The sequence below is a fragment of the Panthera onca genome, chromosome D3 (genome assembly GCF_046562875.1).
Source record: "Panthera onca isolate mPanOnc1 chromosome D3, mPanOnc1 haplotype 2, whole genome shotgun sequence".
NCBI classification, from domain to species: Eukaryota; Metazoa; Chordata; class Mammalia; order Carnivora; family Felidae; genus Panthera; species Panthera onca.
The window spans coordinates 66,978,025-66,995,010 of NC_138350.1; the positions used below are offsets into that span (position 1 = coordinate 66,978,025).

General features: G+C 41.1%; 1 protein-coding gene across 6 annotated transcripts in view; it reads right to left on the reverse strand.

Annotated features, from left to right (window-relative positions):
• SMAD2 (SMAD family member 2) overlaps nucleotides 1–16,986 on the reverse strand; it is an 88,292-nt gene that overhangs the window by 55,113 nt on the left and 16,193 nt on the right. For all 6 annotated transcript variants that reach the window (XM_078435267.2, XM_060613789.3, XM_060613790.3 and 3 more), the window contains one exon: nucleotides 9,866–10,154. In XM_078435267.2, coding sequence (XP_078291393.1) covers nucleotides 9,866–10,101 — 236 coding nt within the window. In that variant the 5' untranslated portion in view covers nucleotides 10,102–10,154. The remainder of the gene's footprint in view (nucleotides 1–9,865; nucleotides 10,155–16,986) is intronic.

Below are 16,986 nucleotides of genomic sequence, written 5' to 3' on the forward strand. Positions count from 1 at the left end.
AATTAGCATTCTACAAAATAAAAATCAAGTCACATTTGTATCACACTTTGAAGTTGACAATATGCTTTTACATGTAGAAGTTAAAATGCGTAGGTAATATATAAAGATAAATGTATTATTTATAAGTGTTAATGCAAACTATACAAGCCATCACATAAAAACTATGAGGAAAAAGTTCTTTCTAGTTACTTAAATTATTTTGCATCATAAATTTTTGTTCGGTATCTACTTCTGAACTTTCACACTGTCCTGAACACAAATATAGCCTCCCTTCACCCCCTCTGGCACTGGCCTGGCAAACTTGGGAATAAATCAAATCAGGGAGAAATTATATCCTCTTACAGACATATAAAGCCATTACAAATAAACCAAATTCAGAAAAGAAAAAGGCACAGGGTGAGGGGGTTAGTCAAAAGTCTTACATATTTCTGTTCTAATGTAAACATTATTCAGGATCTCAATTTTCGAAGAGCCTGAAGACCACCACTGCACAGGGCTTCCCATAACCACCCAAAAGCAGAGCTAAAGTTGGATTCTGAAAGACTAATCTAACTGTTTGGGGAGGGGGGCAGATGGTGAAAGAAGAAAATTTGCATCATAATAACACAGTCTCTTTGGAAATAAAGCCTCATTGGATAAGCTGACTGGTATCATGGTCAAATATTCTGTGTTTGGAAAAGACGTTTTATGTGTTGTGCGAATGGCATATAATGCCCCTCCATTCTCCTCATACATTCTACCCATCGCCAGCACCACTAAACTTGTATTCCCAAGTGTTCACCACAAGAACATAGAGCGCTTGCCTGACAAGCCAGACTAGGTGGACTCCGCCCTCTCTCACATCGTTTCACCCCCAACAAACCTTCGTCCGTCTGCTCTCCCCGCTCCTGCATGACAGTTCAGAAAGAACCCGGGGCTGTTGTAGTCATACCCAGATACATGGAGTAACAACAGATCTCTTTTCATAAACTAACGTTTTACCCCGATCTGAGTGAAAACTTCATCCTACCAATTTTGCTAACTCCACCTCCTCCGGGACTCCCCAGCTGTCGTTGTTAAGGGCCCCGTAGCAGCAGGAAGAGGGAATTTTTGAGGAAAAGGGAACAGTCTCATGGGGCTGATCAGACTGAAATCTGATGTGATGGTAACGTGGTGGTCAGGTCCCTCGAAGGTCAGAAACCCAGGGCTGCCTCTTACCTGCGGCTAGTTCCTAGTGCAGGCACTTCCCCGGCCCATCTGCCCGGGTCACTCTGACTCTCCAGGCTGGGCCTCTTGATCACTTCCAGACAACTTCCACTACCTTAGTAAAGTCTACGTGGACCCTGGGAAAACTCACGCATCTCTGATCCATCAAACCCTGAACATGCAGGCCGTTCTCACTGGGCCTACTCTTCACTCTACTGATGCAGAGGCAGCTCCCTCTGGTCTCCCACTTGGTTGGCCATTTTCAGGAGGAAGTCAGGTACCAGTCTATTTCCCAAACCTCAGTAAGTCAAAGGAGTGAGTTGCCCTGAAGTCTCTCAATATGGATGAAAGAAAGGGGGAATGCCACAGCACTTACTATTCTCTCCAAAGAAGTTCTCATATGGGATCCCTCTTACAAGCTCCTGCATTTTTTGAATATCGCCTAGAGATGAGTGATGGGTTAACCAGAGCAACACCTGTCTCATGGAACCCCTTGCGCAAGTCCTACAACTGAATGGTAGATAGCACCTCAGTTTTGAACGTAGGTTACTTCCAATCTATTGATCTCAGATTGGGAGTCTCTGAAAACATACCAAAGAATTCTCATTTGAACATACTGTTACAATTCTACTTCCAGTTAAGATATAAGCAGGTCACAGAAGGCTAATGTTACTGTTGCGACAACTAGGGGGAAAAAGATAACCACAACCACAAAAAATTGTGCAAAGACATTGGAAAGCTACTGAAGTAACGAGATCGGGAGGAACTAAAGTTGTAAGAAGAAACCCATCTAAGTGAGCTGAGGACTGTGAGCCATTCCCTTCCCAGGGCTCATCTGCAGATTCCAGGAATAGGGTAAGGGTCAGGCTCGGTCTGGGAAGAGAAACTCTACTGAATAACAGAACTTTGGACAGTCACAGGATTCTCCTCCCTCAAAGATGTCTGCCAGATTTTAAAGATGCAATCAATAGGAGGCTCATTAGCCAAACTCAAACCATGGAAGAAAGATGTGAATCTCCCGCAGTGATGGAGGGAGTAGGTGACAGAGACCTGCCAGGCTTTCAATGAAAATCCCAGGAGAGCACTATTCAAAGAAAAGGTATGAGCCAGTGCTAGACTGAATCCAAATAAATGGCAACTGAGCCCCAACCCTGCTCAACCCCGATCAGATTAAAGCGATCAGCCCCTCCATCCACCTGACATAGGAAAGGTCAAATACTTTTTGTGAAAACCATCATTTGCAGCACCTATAATGCCCTGACATGCAATATATGGCACACGGTCAAAATTACACGGCACGTAAAAGGCCGGAAAATGTAATAATCACAAGAATGAACAGACAATGATGAAAGCAGACCGAGAGATGATCCAGATATTAGAGCTGGCAAACAAACTTTAAAATAACTACTATAAATAATACAGGGGCGCTCGGGTGGCTCAGTTGGTTAAGCATCCGACTTCAGCTCTGGTTATGATCTCATGTGCACTTGCACACTCTCTCTCTCTCTCTCTCTCAAAAAAAAAAAAATTAAAAATTATAAATAATATTAAAGATTAAGAAAAACAGAAATGGATGAAGAATTTCAAATGAGAGTTGGAATTTACAATATCAAAGGAACATATAATAAAACAGAAAAATAAGGTATTTTAAATTAAGAACTTATTAAATGTGTTTAACAGCAGACTAATAAACACAGCATAAAACAGGATCAGTAAACACAAAGTCAGGTCAACAGAGTATCCAAACTGAAAAAGGGAAAACAAAAGAAAAAAAAAAAGAACGAAAAGAACAGAGCATAAGAAATATGTGGCATCTAGTCGTTTGAGCCCAAGTACCAGAGAGGATTTAAAACAAGATTGCAGGATATCCTAAACTGGCGTTTTACTATTATTTTCCATCTCCACAGTCCATGTGTGGTGCTTTCTATTTCAGGTCCCTTAGATGGTCGTACGTTTTCTTGTGTACCACTAGTGGGGATCACATCAGCCTGGAAACACTCTACCACAGGACAGGAAAGAGAAGGAGTAAACAGTATGGTTAAACATCCCCAATAATTACAATCCTCCCAGAATGTGGTTAGTAACACAGAAATGGTCTGAGCAAAGCTGGAACGGCTCCAGGTACAACTGGAAACAGACCAAGGATGCCGGCAAAACCAAAGGTGGTTGTAATTTCTTAAATGCCTATTATTTTAGCCAGGTTGATCAATGTATTCTTTAAAGCCAAGCCATTACATTAATGGGACAAAAAACAAGTGGAGAGAATGCTTATTGCATCAGGTGTTAAATGTTATATTTACAGACGTTAATTAGTCTGGGTGCAACTCAGTGATTTTATGGAGAGACAAAAGTCCCAGAGCAGGTGGCTGTTTTCCCTGATAAGGTAAGTGATAAAAATGTCCATGTGAGAATATATCATGTACACAAAAGAGCTCTGAATACCAGTGTCCCGCAGCAGGAGCTCCCTCAAAACTCCTAACTGTAAACATAGGTACCGGATAAAGGCGCAGGGTCTAGGCAAAGCATATTTCCAACTGCGTTTCACAGGACCCTGCACCTCATCAGAAGTGCTTTCACAACTTAGACACAGAACACATAGAAAATGACAAATTGGATGCTGAGGCTGATAAAAGGTAGCTATTACCCATAATTTCCAAGTTCTAATTCGCATCTATGAAAAGCTTCATTGTTCTGACTGATTGATTTTACGACTAAATGCTATAGTGTGAATAAACTAAATTATACATAATGCAATGTCACCTGGCAGAAACTTCGTCTAAGTATAGACAATACAAGTTAATGTCTACAACTTAGTGTAAAGTCCTCTTAGAAAAAAATGGAAGGAAAATGAAGACGCGGATTATATGTGAATATCACAAATAAATCACATTCATGTGGTTACAGTGTTTCACAATTCACAAACCAAACTCACATTATTTCAAAGGACCCAAAAATAGTACTGAGGAAGTACTCAGGTAGTATCTACCACCCCTTTTCACAGGTGAAGAAACAGTAAAAAGTAAGTCACATGCCTCAGGATCCACATTCATCTAGTACTGAAGCCGACTCAGTGGGTTACCAGACTTCAAATTCAGAGTTCTCTCACACATATTATGGCTGATACACACACACAGGCGCGCGCGCGCGCGCGCGCTGGCAAGTTGCATATATCTTATGTATGAACGAGGGAAAGAGGGTTATTCTTACTCTCTTCTAAAAAATTAAAAGGAACTAGTTTAAGAAGAACTGAAGAACTAGTTTAAGAAGAACCCATTGCTCGGGTTCAAAAGACTGCTCTTTAAAAATTCTTCCTGGGTTATACAGAGAAGTAAAAGGGTAGGAATACGAAGTTAGAAATCAAAGTTGACAATCCACATTTACTTTAAAGTACTCTGATGTTTACAACTTTAGAAGATGGAAAACAAAACCAAAAATCAATAACAGCATTAAAAAGAAACACATTATCCTGGAAGGATACAGGAGAGCCAGTAATACAATGATTTCTGAAGAGGGAAAGTGGGTGAGGAGATGGGGACACTTGAGTAGGGGAGACCTTTCCCACCCTATCATACAGGGGTGAATTCTGAATCATGTACACCTTATATTTTGTTTTTTAGGAACATACTTTTTGTTTTTAAGAAACATACTTTTTGAAGGAAAATACAGATATAAATGTTTCTAAAGACTGTTAACAAAATAAAAATACAATTACCCTTTAACAGAAAAATTGACTTCTAAGGGCTAAAAAAGAGTAAATAGTTTATGTATTGCCCAAAAGTCCTATTTAAACATTTCATTGTGCTGGCTATAAAAATAAAACACACTTTTATATATAAATATTAGGAAAAGATTATAGGACATTCCTTTTTTTAGAGTATCCATATAATTTGGTACATTCTCTCTAAAGATTCATGGTTAAGTGTTAACACTTTTACAAGTATGCTTTATCAAGTTAAGGAAATTCCTATTTCTAATTTGTTAACATGAATAAATACAGAATTTGATAAAAATCTCTTTCTAGATCCATCAAGATGATCAGAGTTATTCTTTTTTTTTTTTTAATATTTATTTATTTATTTATTTAGAGAGAGAGTGTGCATGTGTGTGAGAGGGGAAAGGGACAGAGAGAGAGAGAGAGAGACAGAGAGAGAGAGAATCCCAAGCAGGTTCCATGCTGTCAGTGCAGAGCCCAACGCAGGGCTTGATCTCACAAACCATGAGATCATGACCTGAACCAAAACAGAGTTGGACACTTAACCAACTGAGCCACCCAGGTGCCCCAGAGTAGTCTTAAATATGACTGTGGAGTATCTCATATTAATAGGTTTCCTGCAGTTGAATCGTATTTGCCTTCCTGCAATAAACCTTTCCTAGTCATGATTTTGTGATTTTGTTTTTAGTAACCCTACTTTTTTCTTTTAATGTTTACTTATTTTTGAGGTGGGGGCGGGGGGACAGAAAGGGAGAGAGACACAGAATCCCAAGCAGGCTCAGGCTCCGGGCTGTCACCACAGAGCCTGATACGGGGCCGGAACCCACAAACCGCAAGATCATGACCTGAGCCAAAGTTGAACGCTTAACCAACTGAGCCACGCAGGCGTCCCAATAACTCTAGTTTCTGATATTTATTTACAATTTTTGCAACTGTTTTTATAAGTAACACTGGTATAATAAACTTTCTTGTACTGTTCATGTTCAATTCTGGTATAAAAATGGGTTGGTAAGTTTCCTTTACAACCAGAGGTAAGAAAATGAAGGATCAGGATTGGGATTTTTCTAATTCTTTGCTATTACCAACAAAACTGTAACGAACACCAGCAACCTCTGACCATATTCCTATTTTCTTAGGATGACAGATCAAAAATGTGATTATATGGTCAAAGCACCACCGTAGGAAAGCCTTATAACGCACATCTATGAAAATGAATTCTTCATTCCTACACATTTACATATAATGGATATTATAAAATGGCCCTTTTAGACCTCACAGCCCCTTTCCTTCAACTTCAGAGTTCCCAACCCTACAGCAGTTTAGATTTTGCTTTATTGTAGAGAATATGCATTGGAAGCCTTTTTTTTTTTTTTTCTTCTTCTGATTGATTCATTACCCAAATAGCAAATGCCATTCTAATTTTACAACAGAGTTGTCTTCCATTCCTTGGTCTCAAAAGTGTTTGAGATATAAAAACCTCACAAAACTTTACTTTTATACTATTCAGCTCCTTGCAGCTTGGGAAGGTGACGTTCTACCAATGAATCGCTTTGTACCACCACCTTCAACAACAGGGAAGAGGCAGTGACATATATACCTAACCACAGCTTCTATCCCTCCAGAGACAAAGCCATGGAGGCAGAGTAATTGCGTGAGGGGTGGGAGGGACATGAAGCCAGGACGGTTTCCGCCCTAACTTTGGTCCACTCTAACTTTAAAAGAAGAGGGGTCGAGGGGGAAAAGTATGAACAGTCAACAAAACAGGTATCTTAACAGAAAACATTTGCTGTTTTTAAAAATTAAGGGATTTCTTTCCTGTTCATCAGAGGAACTTGTTGGTATTTTTAGGCTTGTAAAACCTTCATGTTTTTGTTAACAATTTCCTTGCAATTTTAAGTACATCAACTTACACGGTAAAACCATTTTGTGTCGTATTTTCAATAATTCTGCCTAAACTATGGTTTGGATTTATCCATAATAGAACTTTCTCACTCCTATTCCTCAAACATTACAGTCTAGATAAATAAAGAGTTGCCTGAACGTTTAAGGACACTTCGTTAAGAAATAGCTAATAATCTGATACAACCGAAGTGTTCTACTACTAAAAAATGAGGCAAACTCTATAAAATACACGAAACCAAAGCACAGTATTAGAAACTTAGACTTCTTGATGACAACAACCGATATTAACAAATCTACATGTCTTCCAAAAGCAAAAACCAAAAGCCACCAAATTAGACACGTCAAATTTGTGAGCTTCAAAGAACTCTGGACAGTAAAAGAGACAGGACAATGAACCACCACCACTCCACTTTCACTATTCAGGTAAAAGAGTAAAATAAATGTTTTTTTTTAATGATGATAAACCCTAGAAGAACCCTAGAAGGATCTTTCAAAGAGGCTATCAAAAGAAGAATGGGAAATAGGAAAAGAATTCCAAGGTGACCTCCCCACACATTTCAATCAATTTCAATCACCAGCTTACCACCCACCGTATCTCCTGAAAGGAAGGGACTGCGCGAGCTCTACTCAGGCTCGGCCCTGTCAAGACTGCCCCACACCGGCCACTTCAGCCTCCAGTGATGGCGCACAAAACCATGGCGCCAGGTCTTCCCGCACACACGCTCCCTTGGAGGAGGAAGAGAACCTACTCACCAGCCTCCCTGCCTCCACTCCTGACAGTGTCACGAGCATTCTCCTCACCGCAGCCCGATGCTGTGCTAAGACTCTTCGGCGACTCCACCCTCACCCACTCAGGTTCAGGTTCAGGTGCAGGTTCAGGTTCACACAGCCTCAGCCCAACCACATCCCACCCCCGATCTAGAGCCTCCCAGGACACTCACTAGTTGGCGCAAAATCCTTCAACTAGAGCCCCCTTACCGTCCCTCTCAAGACCACAGTGCCACTCTGGACAAACCGGGCCTCTCTTGACTAAATCCCTCCCTTACACCCATCAAGATTCAACTCTGGCACCGATGCTAGTCCAGAAGGAAACTTCCACAAGCTGCAGAGTAGGCAAAATTCCTCCCCTCTGGACATAACTCCCTGAGCAAACATCTTTCTTAACACCTATGACACCTCATGAGATTATCTTCTTTATTTTGTCAAGTTTATCCCCCTTTCTAGAAACAACTCAAAAGCAAAGACTGAATTTTTACTCCGGTGAGGAAGAGCCTATCACACACGTAGTGGGTTGTTTAATAAATGTTTACTGAACTCAAATACCAGACACCATATGATGAAAAATTAACAAATGTAGCTTGACTTGTCCTAACTGGCTAATTACCCTCAGCCAATTCATTACCAAGTCCCTTCAGGTCTACTCCATCCAAATCTGTCCACTTCACGTATCGGCACAGCCACCATGCCAGTTCAGCCGCCAGCATCTCGAATTTAGACCACTTTACTAGCCTCTTGATCTCCTTCCTTCCAGACCCACTGTCCAATCACTCACACACACACTCTCTCTCTCTCTCACACACACACACACACACACACACACACACTTTAAATTAAAAACCAGGCTTCAAAGTCCTCATTTGCTTTCTGTTGTATTTAGACTAAACTCCACACTTCCACCGTGCCTTACAATGCCCTATATAATCTGACCCCTTCTACGTCTTGTACTCATTTTGTATTCCTTCATTTCCACAGGGCTCCTTTTAAATCCTCCAATACAATCAGCTATTTCTCAGCTGGGTGTCTTTACACTGGCTCCTTCCTCTCCCAGAAGACTCTTCCTCCAGCTAGATGCTACTTCTCAAAGCCCGGTTTGAGGCTCACAAGCCAATCAAAAGCAGCCTTTTTATCCCTCAGTCATTGTCTTCTTTGCACTCACTACCGTGTCAAGTTGTGCAATTTGTCCACTTGCTTTCTGCGTGGACCTATCCCTCAGAAGAGAAGGAACTTTGTTTTGGTCATACTGTATCGTATCCCCATGGGTCCAGAAACAGTGCCCTGCACTCAGCAGGCACTCAGAAGCATAAACCAAAAGAGTGACTCTTTGGAAGATATACATGAAACAGGTAAAGTAAAAGAAACGGGTAATTAATCGACTAAATAAGGCAGGAAACATCCTACTGTTAGATTCTGCAAGTAGAGAGGCTGGTGTTACTGGGATCTATTATCAACAAGCATTTGACTGCATTTGCCACACACAGCTCACGGGAAACCTGTGAAGTAGAATGAGGTCACGTTATTCATGCTAGCCTACACGTAGGACACTGCCACAAGTCATTTTAGAAAATGCTGTATGCTGCCACTCCCCAAACCCTGCAAGGCATACGAGTGTAGTGAAACACTTAAAAAACACCCTCTCTGTTAAAGAAACAGTATTTCTGACAGTGGTACTTATCGAGTAATTAGATTTACGCTAATAAAACTTCACCCTCTTAGGTAACAGGCCCTTCCAGTACGAGAGGCAGGTAGGTCTCTGAGTGAGGTTTGGACTCCCTAGACATCTAAGAAGCTGCCTCCTAGACCGTTCTAAGAAGCCATGCTGCAACTCAAGCAAAAATTATGGAAGTAAAATTCATCACTGTGTTAGCAGCTTCCGTTAACTCTTTACTGACCAAATTTTTGACCAAGGGGAGAGAAAACGGTCAGTCACTGCTGCGCTAGTGAGAGAAAAAGCTTTCTGACTCTTTATTCAAATGTCATTCAATCAGACACGAGGATAAGCTACAGTGAAGCATTTAGGCAATGAACGCAGTGAAGATTGAAACACTACAACTAAGTATTTTATTTTGCTTGGTCAAACCTCATTGTTCAAGAAAAAGATCTGTAAAATAAACCAGTCTTAACTAGTCACACAAAACTGAAATGACAGGTTAAAGATAGCTGTCATCGTTTAATAAAATCACGATTTACAGGGGACTTGAAGGTAACACAATTTCAGTGACGTTCCTTCGGATTCCTCTAAGCAATTTAACAGTGTGACCATCGAACTTCTGCTCTAACGACACTTACCTTGGTATGGTAACACATTTAGTATTACAATTCTGAGTGGTGATGGCTTTCTCAAGCTCATCTAATCGTCCTGTTTTCTTTAGCTTCTTCACCAAACTTTTAACCGCTTTCTCACACCACTTTTCTTCTTGTCCGTTCTGCTCTCCTCCACCCGCTCCTCCAGAGCCACCGGCTGATTTCTTCCATCCCAGCAGTCTCTTCACGACTGGCGGAGTGAAGGGCAAGATGGACGACATGCTCTTACCAAAGACCGCAACCCACACTGAGAAAAGACGCTTCTCTATCTAACCTAGAAGAGATACGGAAAGGATGGTTTAGAGGCTAACTTCAAACTCCAGTAATAATTTCAATGTTGTATCTAAAGCGAACGTGAAAAGGAGGCAGAAAATCAGATCAGGGACTTTCAGAAGTGATCTTTTTCTCCTACGAAAAGGTCTTTACTACTTTAAATGAACGGTAGAAACAAACTTAAAAAAACAAAACGTCATAGTATCACAAAGTAAAACCTAAAGTTGTAAGAAGGGAAAAGGCATCAAGTGTGAAGTAAACCAACAAGAATTAGAAAATAAAGGTAAACAGGGTCTGTGAAGACAAGGTCTGGTTCACTTTTACCATCCCTTAAGAAGACTTTCGATTAGGCCTCTTTGTAAAAATATTTTTTCATTTTTGTCTAAGTAACAATATGCGTCGTGACTAAAATCAAATACATTTCCTCTTCTCACACTGAGGTACAATTCCTCAAAATCTTTACCTCTTATTCTTGCTATTTATATCTCAAGTAATAGGCTCATGATGGTATCCCCTGAAACATCCAGGGTGGTATTATCTACCGATTACAGAACGTGAGGATTTACACCACAACCACTCACTTTCCTCCAGCCTTAACAATTATCTCCCAAAGGAGTTTAGCACCTGATGAGACCGGTAGTAAACTACTATATAATCATGTTTCCCTTTTTGTACAACTCTTTCTTATCTCAGTTTGTCATGTGCTTAGTTTTTCTCTGCACCTGCCATAAATTCTCCCCACACTCCTCATAAGCCCCATAATTAAATTTTAATGCGGATGACTTTAATCTCAAAATAAGAGACAAGATCATTTACCACTTGAGGACAGAACTGGAGACTTGGGACTTGAGAAGAATGAAGATTTAGAAACGTAGCTCTAAGAAACATCTACAGAAAACCAGCTAGAATGATGGCGGCACACTTGATCAGGTATTTGCCAGGCTACACAGTAAAAGTATTCCTTCGGAGGAGCCCCACTTCTAATCAGGATGAAGAAATGACAACAGACGATCATTTTCACCTTAACAAGCAAAACAAGCCAGATAAAAGCTACAAAATCATGGTTTTTCTGAACCTGTCAAAGCTCAGGATGCAAAAAAAAAAAAAAAAAAGTTCCACCTAAGTGGAACTAAATTCCAGAAAGTGTTGAGCCGTGAAAGAGAGCACCCCCCCCCCCCTGCAATGGTTTCCTTCCTGGTGGAGTGGCTAAGGAGGAATCATCCCACCACAGAGGAGGGTAAGGAGAAACCAACTTACCCTTTCATAAATTTTAACAGCAACATGTGTGCTGACAAGATCTACAAAAATTCCAAGGATTTCACAGAGCAAACCTGTACCACCCAGCCACTCACTCCCACTGGGCCCCACTGCAGGCTTGCCAAATTATGCTGAAGGCTGGGAGACGGGCCTGGAAAGCTGAGAGATACCCTCAAATGCAAGTAATCTGTCCTCTGACAAGGAGGGGGAAAGAATGGACAGAAAGGAGAGAAATCAACCCCAGAGATTTCAGACGTTCAGCTGCCAAGGGCCGAGGTGAGACAGGAGAGCTAAGGCCAAAAGTTCCACCCAGATACTCGGGACACTGAACTACCAGGGGAAGGACTGCTAAAAGAAATGGTGTTACCAGCACGGAGATATCTCGCCACGCACAAAAGCCTGGGGCAGGACGAGAGCAAAAAGAACTCCAGAATGACTAAGGGACAGACAATTGGGCTGTAAAGCAGAGAAATCACCCAAGGTTCAAGAAAGCTGAAGGCTCATATATAAAGCACAAAGAGATAACTGAAATCACACTCAGACAACAAATCTTGCAGAAGGTCAAGTCTCAATCCTGCTCTCAAAACACTGGAACAAACTAAAGTTGCAAAAAACCCTGAACTAGCCCGACAACACAGCTTCTGGATTTAACCTCACTGTCTCTTAAACTAACATGAGAAATAATAGGCAGTTTTCTGGAAGTAAAGAGTATTTACTTCAATCCGTACTGTTTTTGCATAAATATTCAGCTTTCGGTAAAAAATTACAAGATACAGGGGTGCCTGGGTGGCCCAGTCGGCTCTTAGCCTCGGTGGCTAAGTGTCTGGCTCTTGACTTCAGCTCAGGTCATGATCTTGCAGTTGTGGTATGGAGCCCCACATCAGGCTCCACGCTGACAGTGCAGAGTCTGCTTGGGATTCTCTCTCCCCCTCTCCCTCTGCCCCTCCCCTGCTCCCATACACTCTCTCTCTCTCTCTCAAAAATAAACTTAAAAAAAAAAAATTAGAAGATCCAGGGAATAGCAAACCACAGGCAAAAGATGAATTTATTAATATAATCAGATTAGACAGGGCCCAGATGTTAGGATTATCAAATAGACTAAAATGGCTATGACAAAAACACTAAAGAAACGGGGAACTTCATTACAGAACTAAAGCTAGAAAAGAAACAATCACAGGGAAATGTTAGAAATGAAAACTACAGTAACAGAAATTAAAGATTCCTTTAAATGAATTTAATAAAAGACAGTAATGAACAGTGAACTTGAAAACAGGCCAAACAGTACCCAAATTGAAAATCAAAGAAGGGGGGGGGGGGGGGGAAGCAAAACCCTGAATATCTGAGACCAAATATCTACTAACTAGAGTTTAACTGGAGTCCCAGAAGGAGATGAAAGAGAAAATGGGACAGAAAAAAAATACATGAAGAGATAATGGTCAAGAACTTATTGGAAATGATGGCAGATATCAACCCACAAGTGCAAAGGAAACAGTCACAGTCAACGGGCTGAATGTTAAAGACAGAAGTAAAGATAAAGGCTGAGTGTCAGCTAGGATGACAGCTAAAACTTCACTGAAGATCCAGACAGAAGGGGAACCTGCACTCATTCATAAGCTCTTCTCCAAGGGCTTCAACTGAGATCTCTTGAAAAAGACTCGCATGGGGCAAAAGATGGGAGAGAGCTCTTCCGCCTTGGCAGCATCTCAAATGAAACAAAAGCCTTCAACTAGGAGGAGAGAATCAGGAAAACCCCCCACACCTAGGGCCCAGGGAAAGAGCATGCCTCAAGGGGAAGAGCAGAGCAAAAGCCATGGTACTATTGGGGGACGGGGCAGAACCTACTTGCCCACCTGCTACACACACACCAGCCTTTCCCCCTGTAACGATAACCACAGTCTAGTGCTACAAGAAGGCAGGAAACACTGTCACCACCAGTCCCAGACAAGGATACACTGATGCTGAGAAATAAGGAGAAGAAAAAGCTATCGGACACTGGCACAGGAGCAAGAAACTGGCCTGGGACTCAAGATCCTGAACTAACACAAAGCAAAGGTCTGCTGTTCCTAGATGGGGAAATCTGTAACAAATATCAGCAAGTCACATACGGTTATACATACAGAAAAGGTAACACATCATTACAATGCAGGGTTTACCGCACGGAGCAAAACTGGCTCAACGGTAAAATAATAAACAAATAAAGCACCTCATTTATTGTAATAAAAAAGAAAAACTTTACGATTCTCTTAACTGATGCAGAAAAAAAGAAAGCATTTGGTATGTTAATTTAATATCCATCCGCAATTAAAAAGTTTCAGCAAACTGGAAATAGAAAAGAGGAAGAAGTTCTTTATTCTGAAAAAGGACATCTATGAAAAACCTAGAGTTCGCAACATATGTAATGATGAAACATTAAATCCCTTTTCCTTATGACTGGAAAGAAGACAAGGACGTCCACTGTTGCCACTTCTATTTAATAAAGCCCTGGATGTTCTCGCCAGCCCAGTAAGGCAAGAGACAAAAATAAATAAAATAAAATAAAATAAAATAAAATAAAATAAAATAAAATAAAAGACTGGAAAGAAAGAAGCATATTCTCTGGTGATATGACTGTCTCCATGGAAAACTGCATGGAATCTGCATGGTGGTAAGGTTGCTGTGATAAAGCTATACATTTGCTAAAAAAAAGAAACAGAATTCTCAAAAAAGGACTTTGGATTCTCAAAAGACCATTCTCAAAATGGTCTTCCAACTGAAGACACTTGGGCCTTGGGACAGTTTGCTAGAAAATAATGGTCACAACCTAATAAATAATCCTACTCATTCCCTCAAAGGGGAAGAAAAATTAATGAGGTTAAGGCCCCCAGCCCCAATTCAGGACACTGTCCCAAGGGTCTCCCAGAAGAGCCAATACCATATGCCACGTTTCATAAATTTATCCGGCCAATGGGTACATTTCTTTAGGGACATCTCCTGGAACCATGTAACAATGCTGCCCTGGCACTCTTCAAAGTCCAGCTGTGGTTTAGACACTAAAAATGTGAAGGGAGCCAATAAGCAGGATTCTGTGACTTTCTTTAGCAATACAGCAGACATGGTGAGAAGGTGAGGTTTGCCCAGAGCTAGGGATTTGTAAGGTAAGTAAAGCACAGCGAGAACTTGAGTAGCACGGTTAAGCTGTCTACAGTGGTTGACTCTATATACTACCCATAAATAAGCAAGCCAGTACACAAAACTACAACTTGAAAAATAAAGCAAACACACAAAATTCCATCAAACACATGTAATAATCCACCGAAGCAGATGTTTGGGACTACCGGGCAGCCAAAGGTATACCTGCCTATCTGTGGCTTCTGCTGAATTCCTCCTCTGCCACAAAGCATGCTAAAGGGGAGCCAGCTGTGTAAACCTCAGACCCATGTGACATAGTCTTTTTGGAGCACAGAGAACATGCTGATTAATTCAACCTTCAGAAGGGAGAGGGATCACAGAAGGGACACCAGAGCAGAAGCCTAAGAGGAGAGAGAGAACATCAGGCAGAAAGTTCAGCATGTTTCCAAAGAGTTTCCAGGAGTTACAAAATCCGTAGGTATCGCTACAACACGGGGTAGAAGGAAACAATGTGGTAGGCACGCCGCAGGGGAGGGGAAGGCCAGCCCAGAGCACAGAGCCAAAGAGAGTCTCCTCCTTCAGGTATTTCCAAGACAATTCACCACCCCGATGAGGACATTCCCCGGAAAAGGAGGACTCAGACAACTGCCACTGACCAACCAAACTGAAGAGCGTGTAGTGGCACACGAGTCGCTGTCTGGAACCCAGAAAGAGAAGCAAGTCTGAAGGCTACGGTTTACGGGGTCACTACTACACAGGCCTTAGTGTAAGTCACCGTGCCCCCCACGTGACCAGAAGGCAGCACCGAAGACCGCAGAGGCTCAGGAGAGGGTAGTCAGCACACAGACAAGAGTGTGCCCAAGCAAGGCAGACAACCGTCCCTGCTGAAAAAAGCAGATGCAGCCAGTCTCGAGGGTCGGTTTCTGAAGACTCTCCGGGTCCGTCCCAGCCCCACACCCATTTTATCCTTAGAACAAAACTCTTGAGTTCCATGGGGGGGGGTCCCTGTTCCTTGTGAAAAACTGATAGAACAAACAAAATATAACAAGAATTTGTCCGAAAGGATCTATACCTTTGGTTCAAGGTTAATCCACTTGAACTTGGTTAATCCACTTATGAGAATTCAGCCTAAGAAAATGAATAAAAATTAAACTGTATCATCAGCAAAACTGAAAGGGATTCCCAGTGGTAGTAACAGGTAGTAACAGAAACACTTCTTTTGGGAGAAATGTTTCTGAGGTCAGATGGATTCTTGGGAATCTAAAAGTTTTCTGTGAAACCGTTCTAGTTTTATTTCTTCATGGGAATAAATACCCGAAAAGTTTAAGCCTATTCTGGGTCATCTGTGAGACCTCATGGCCTAGTAGAACCACACAATCTCGGCGTCCCATGTCTTAGAAAAACAGTTATGAGCACTTTGGAACAATGTAACCACCGAACGTTAACAGCCTTCAGTCGTCATGTCTTTGTAACCAGGGCTGGCTGACACCTGGCTAATTATCTCCAGAGAATTTTTAAAGTATTCGGTAAAATATTTTTCAGTAATGCTGATAATACATTTCAACCGGTTGCACGTTTTAAATAGCTAAGATATATTTAGCCAACAGTCTTGAAATGAAATGTTAACAGACTGAATTTAGGTTTTTACAAGGTATCCATGTCAATGTGCTCCAAGTTGAAGACAAAACGGAATAAGAAAACTAGATTTATGATCAAGTTATTGAAAAATGAGTCATTTACGGAATATACAGATTTCCTTCCATAGTGTGGCAGCGAGCTCTGTACTGAAATTAGATTTTTTTTTCAACATCTGCAAGAAGTGAAAAACAAGTTCAGATACTAATTCTGTTCCTAATTCCAGCAATAAGTGAGACTTACAAAGCAGGATTCATTACAACAGGAAGGCTTTATCTGTACAGCTCAATAAGAAACCTTATCAAGTGATAGATCAGTAAAACTAGGATTCGAAGATTACTCACTGGAAAGTTTCAGTTAAGTAAAAGGTCTGATTATCCTGAACTCAAAAATAAAGCCTTCAAGTTATTAATCACTGTATAACATAGTTTTACAAATAGGACTCTCTACATATTTTATTAAACTATAGTTCATTTCTTTGAGCCCTCAACGCTGCTCTTTGCTTATTGTTTTTATTCTGATATAAACCTGCTCACATAATATAGATTTTAAAAAACCTCCAAATCCTGAGAATGTTTTCTCATTTTCTTATACTGTCTTCTAGAGTACACAAATTTTTACTTTAGACTCTTTTAGGACACACTTTGCTTCTTTCTAAAGAAATTCCTTTCTGCCCCCAAGCACCTAGTGCTTACTCTATGACACAATAGGTTAGTCTCGGAATCAGGTAATTAAGCATTAACTCAATTCTAAGCATCCTACCATCGCTCACGAATGAGGAATCTGAGGCGTGAAGGCCCCTGATGTAAAGATATCCCTCCCTAGATATTCTT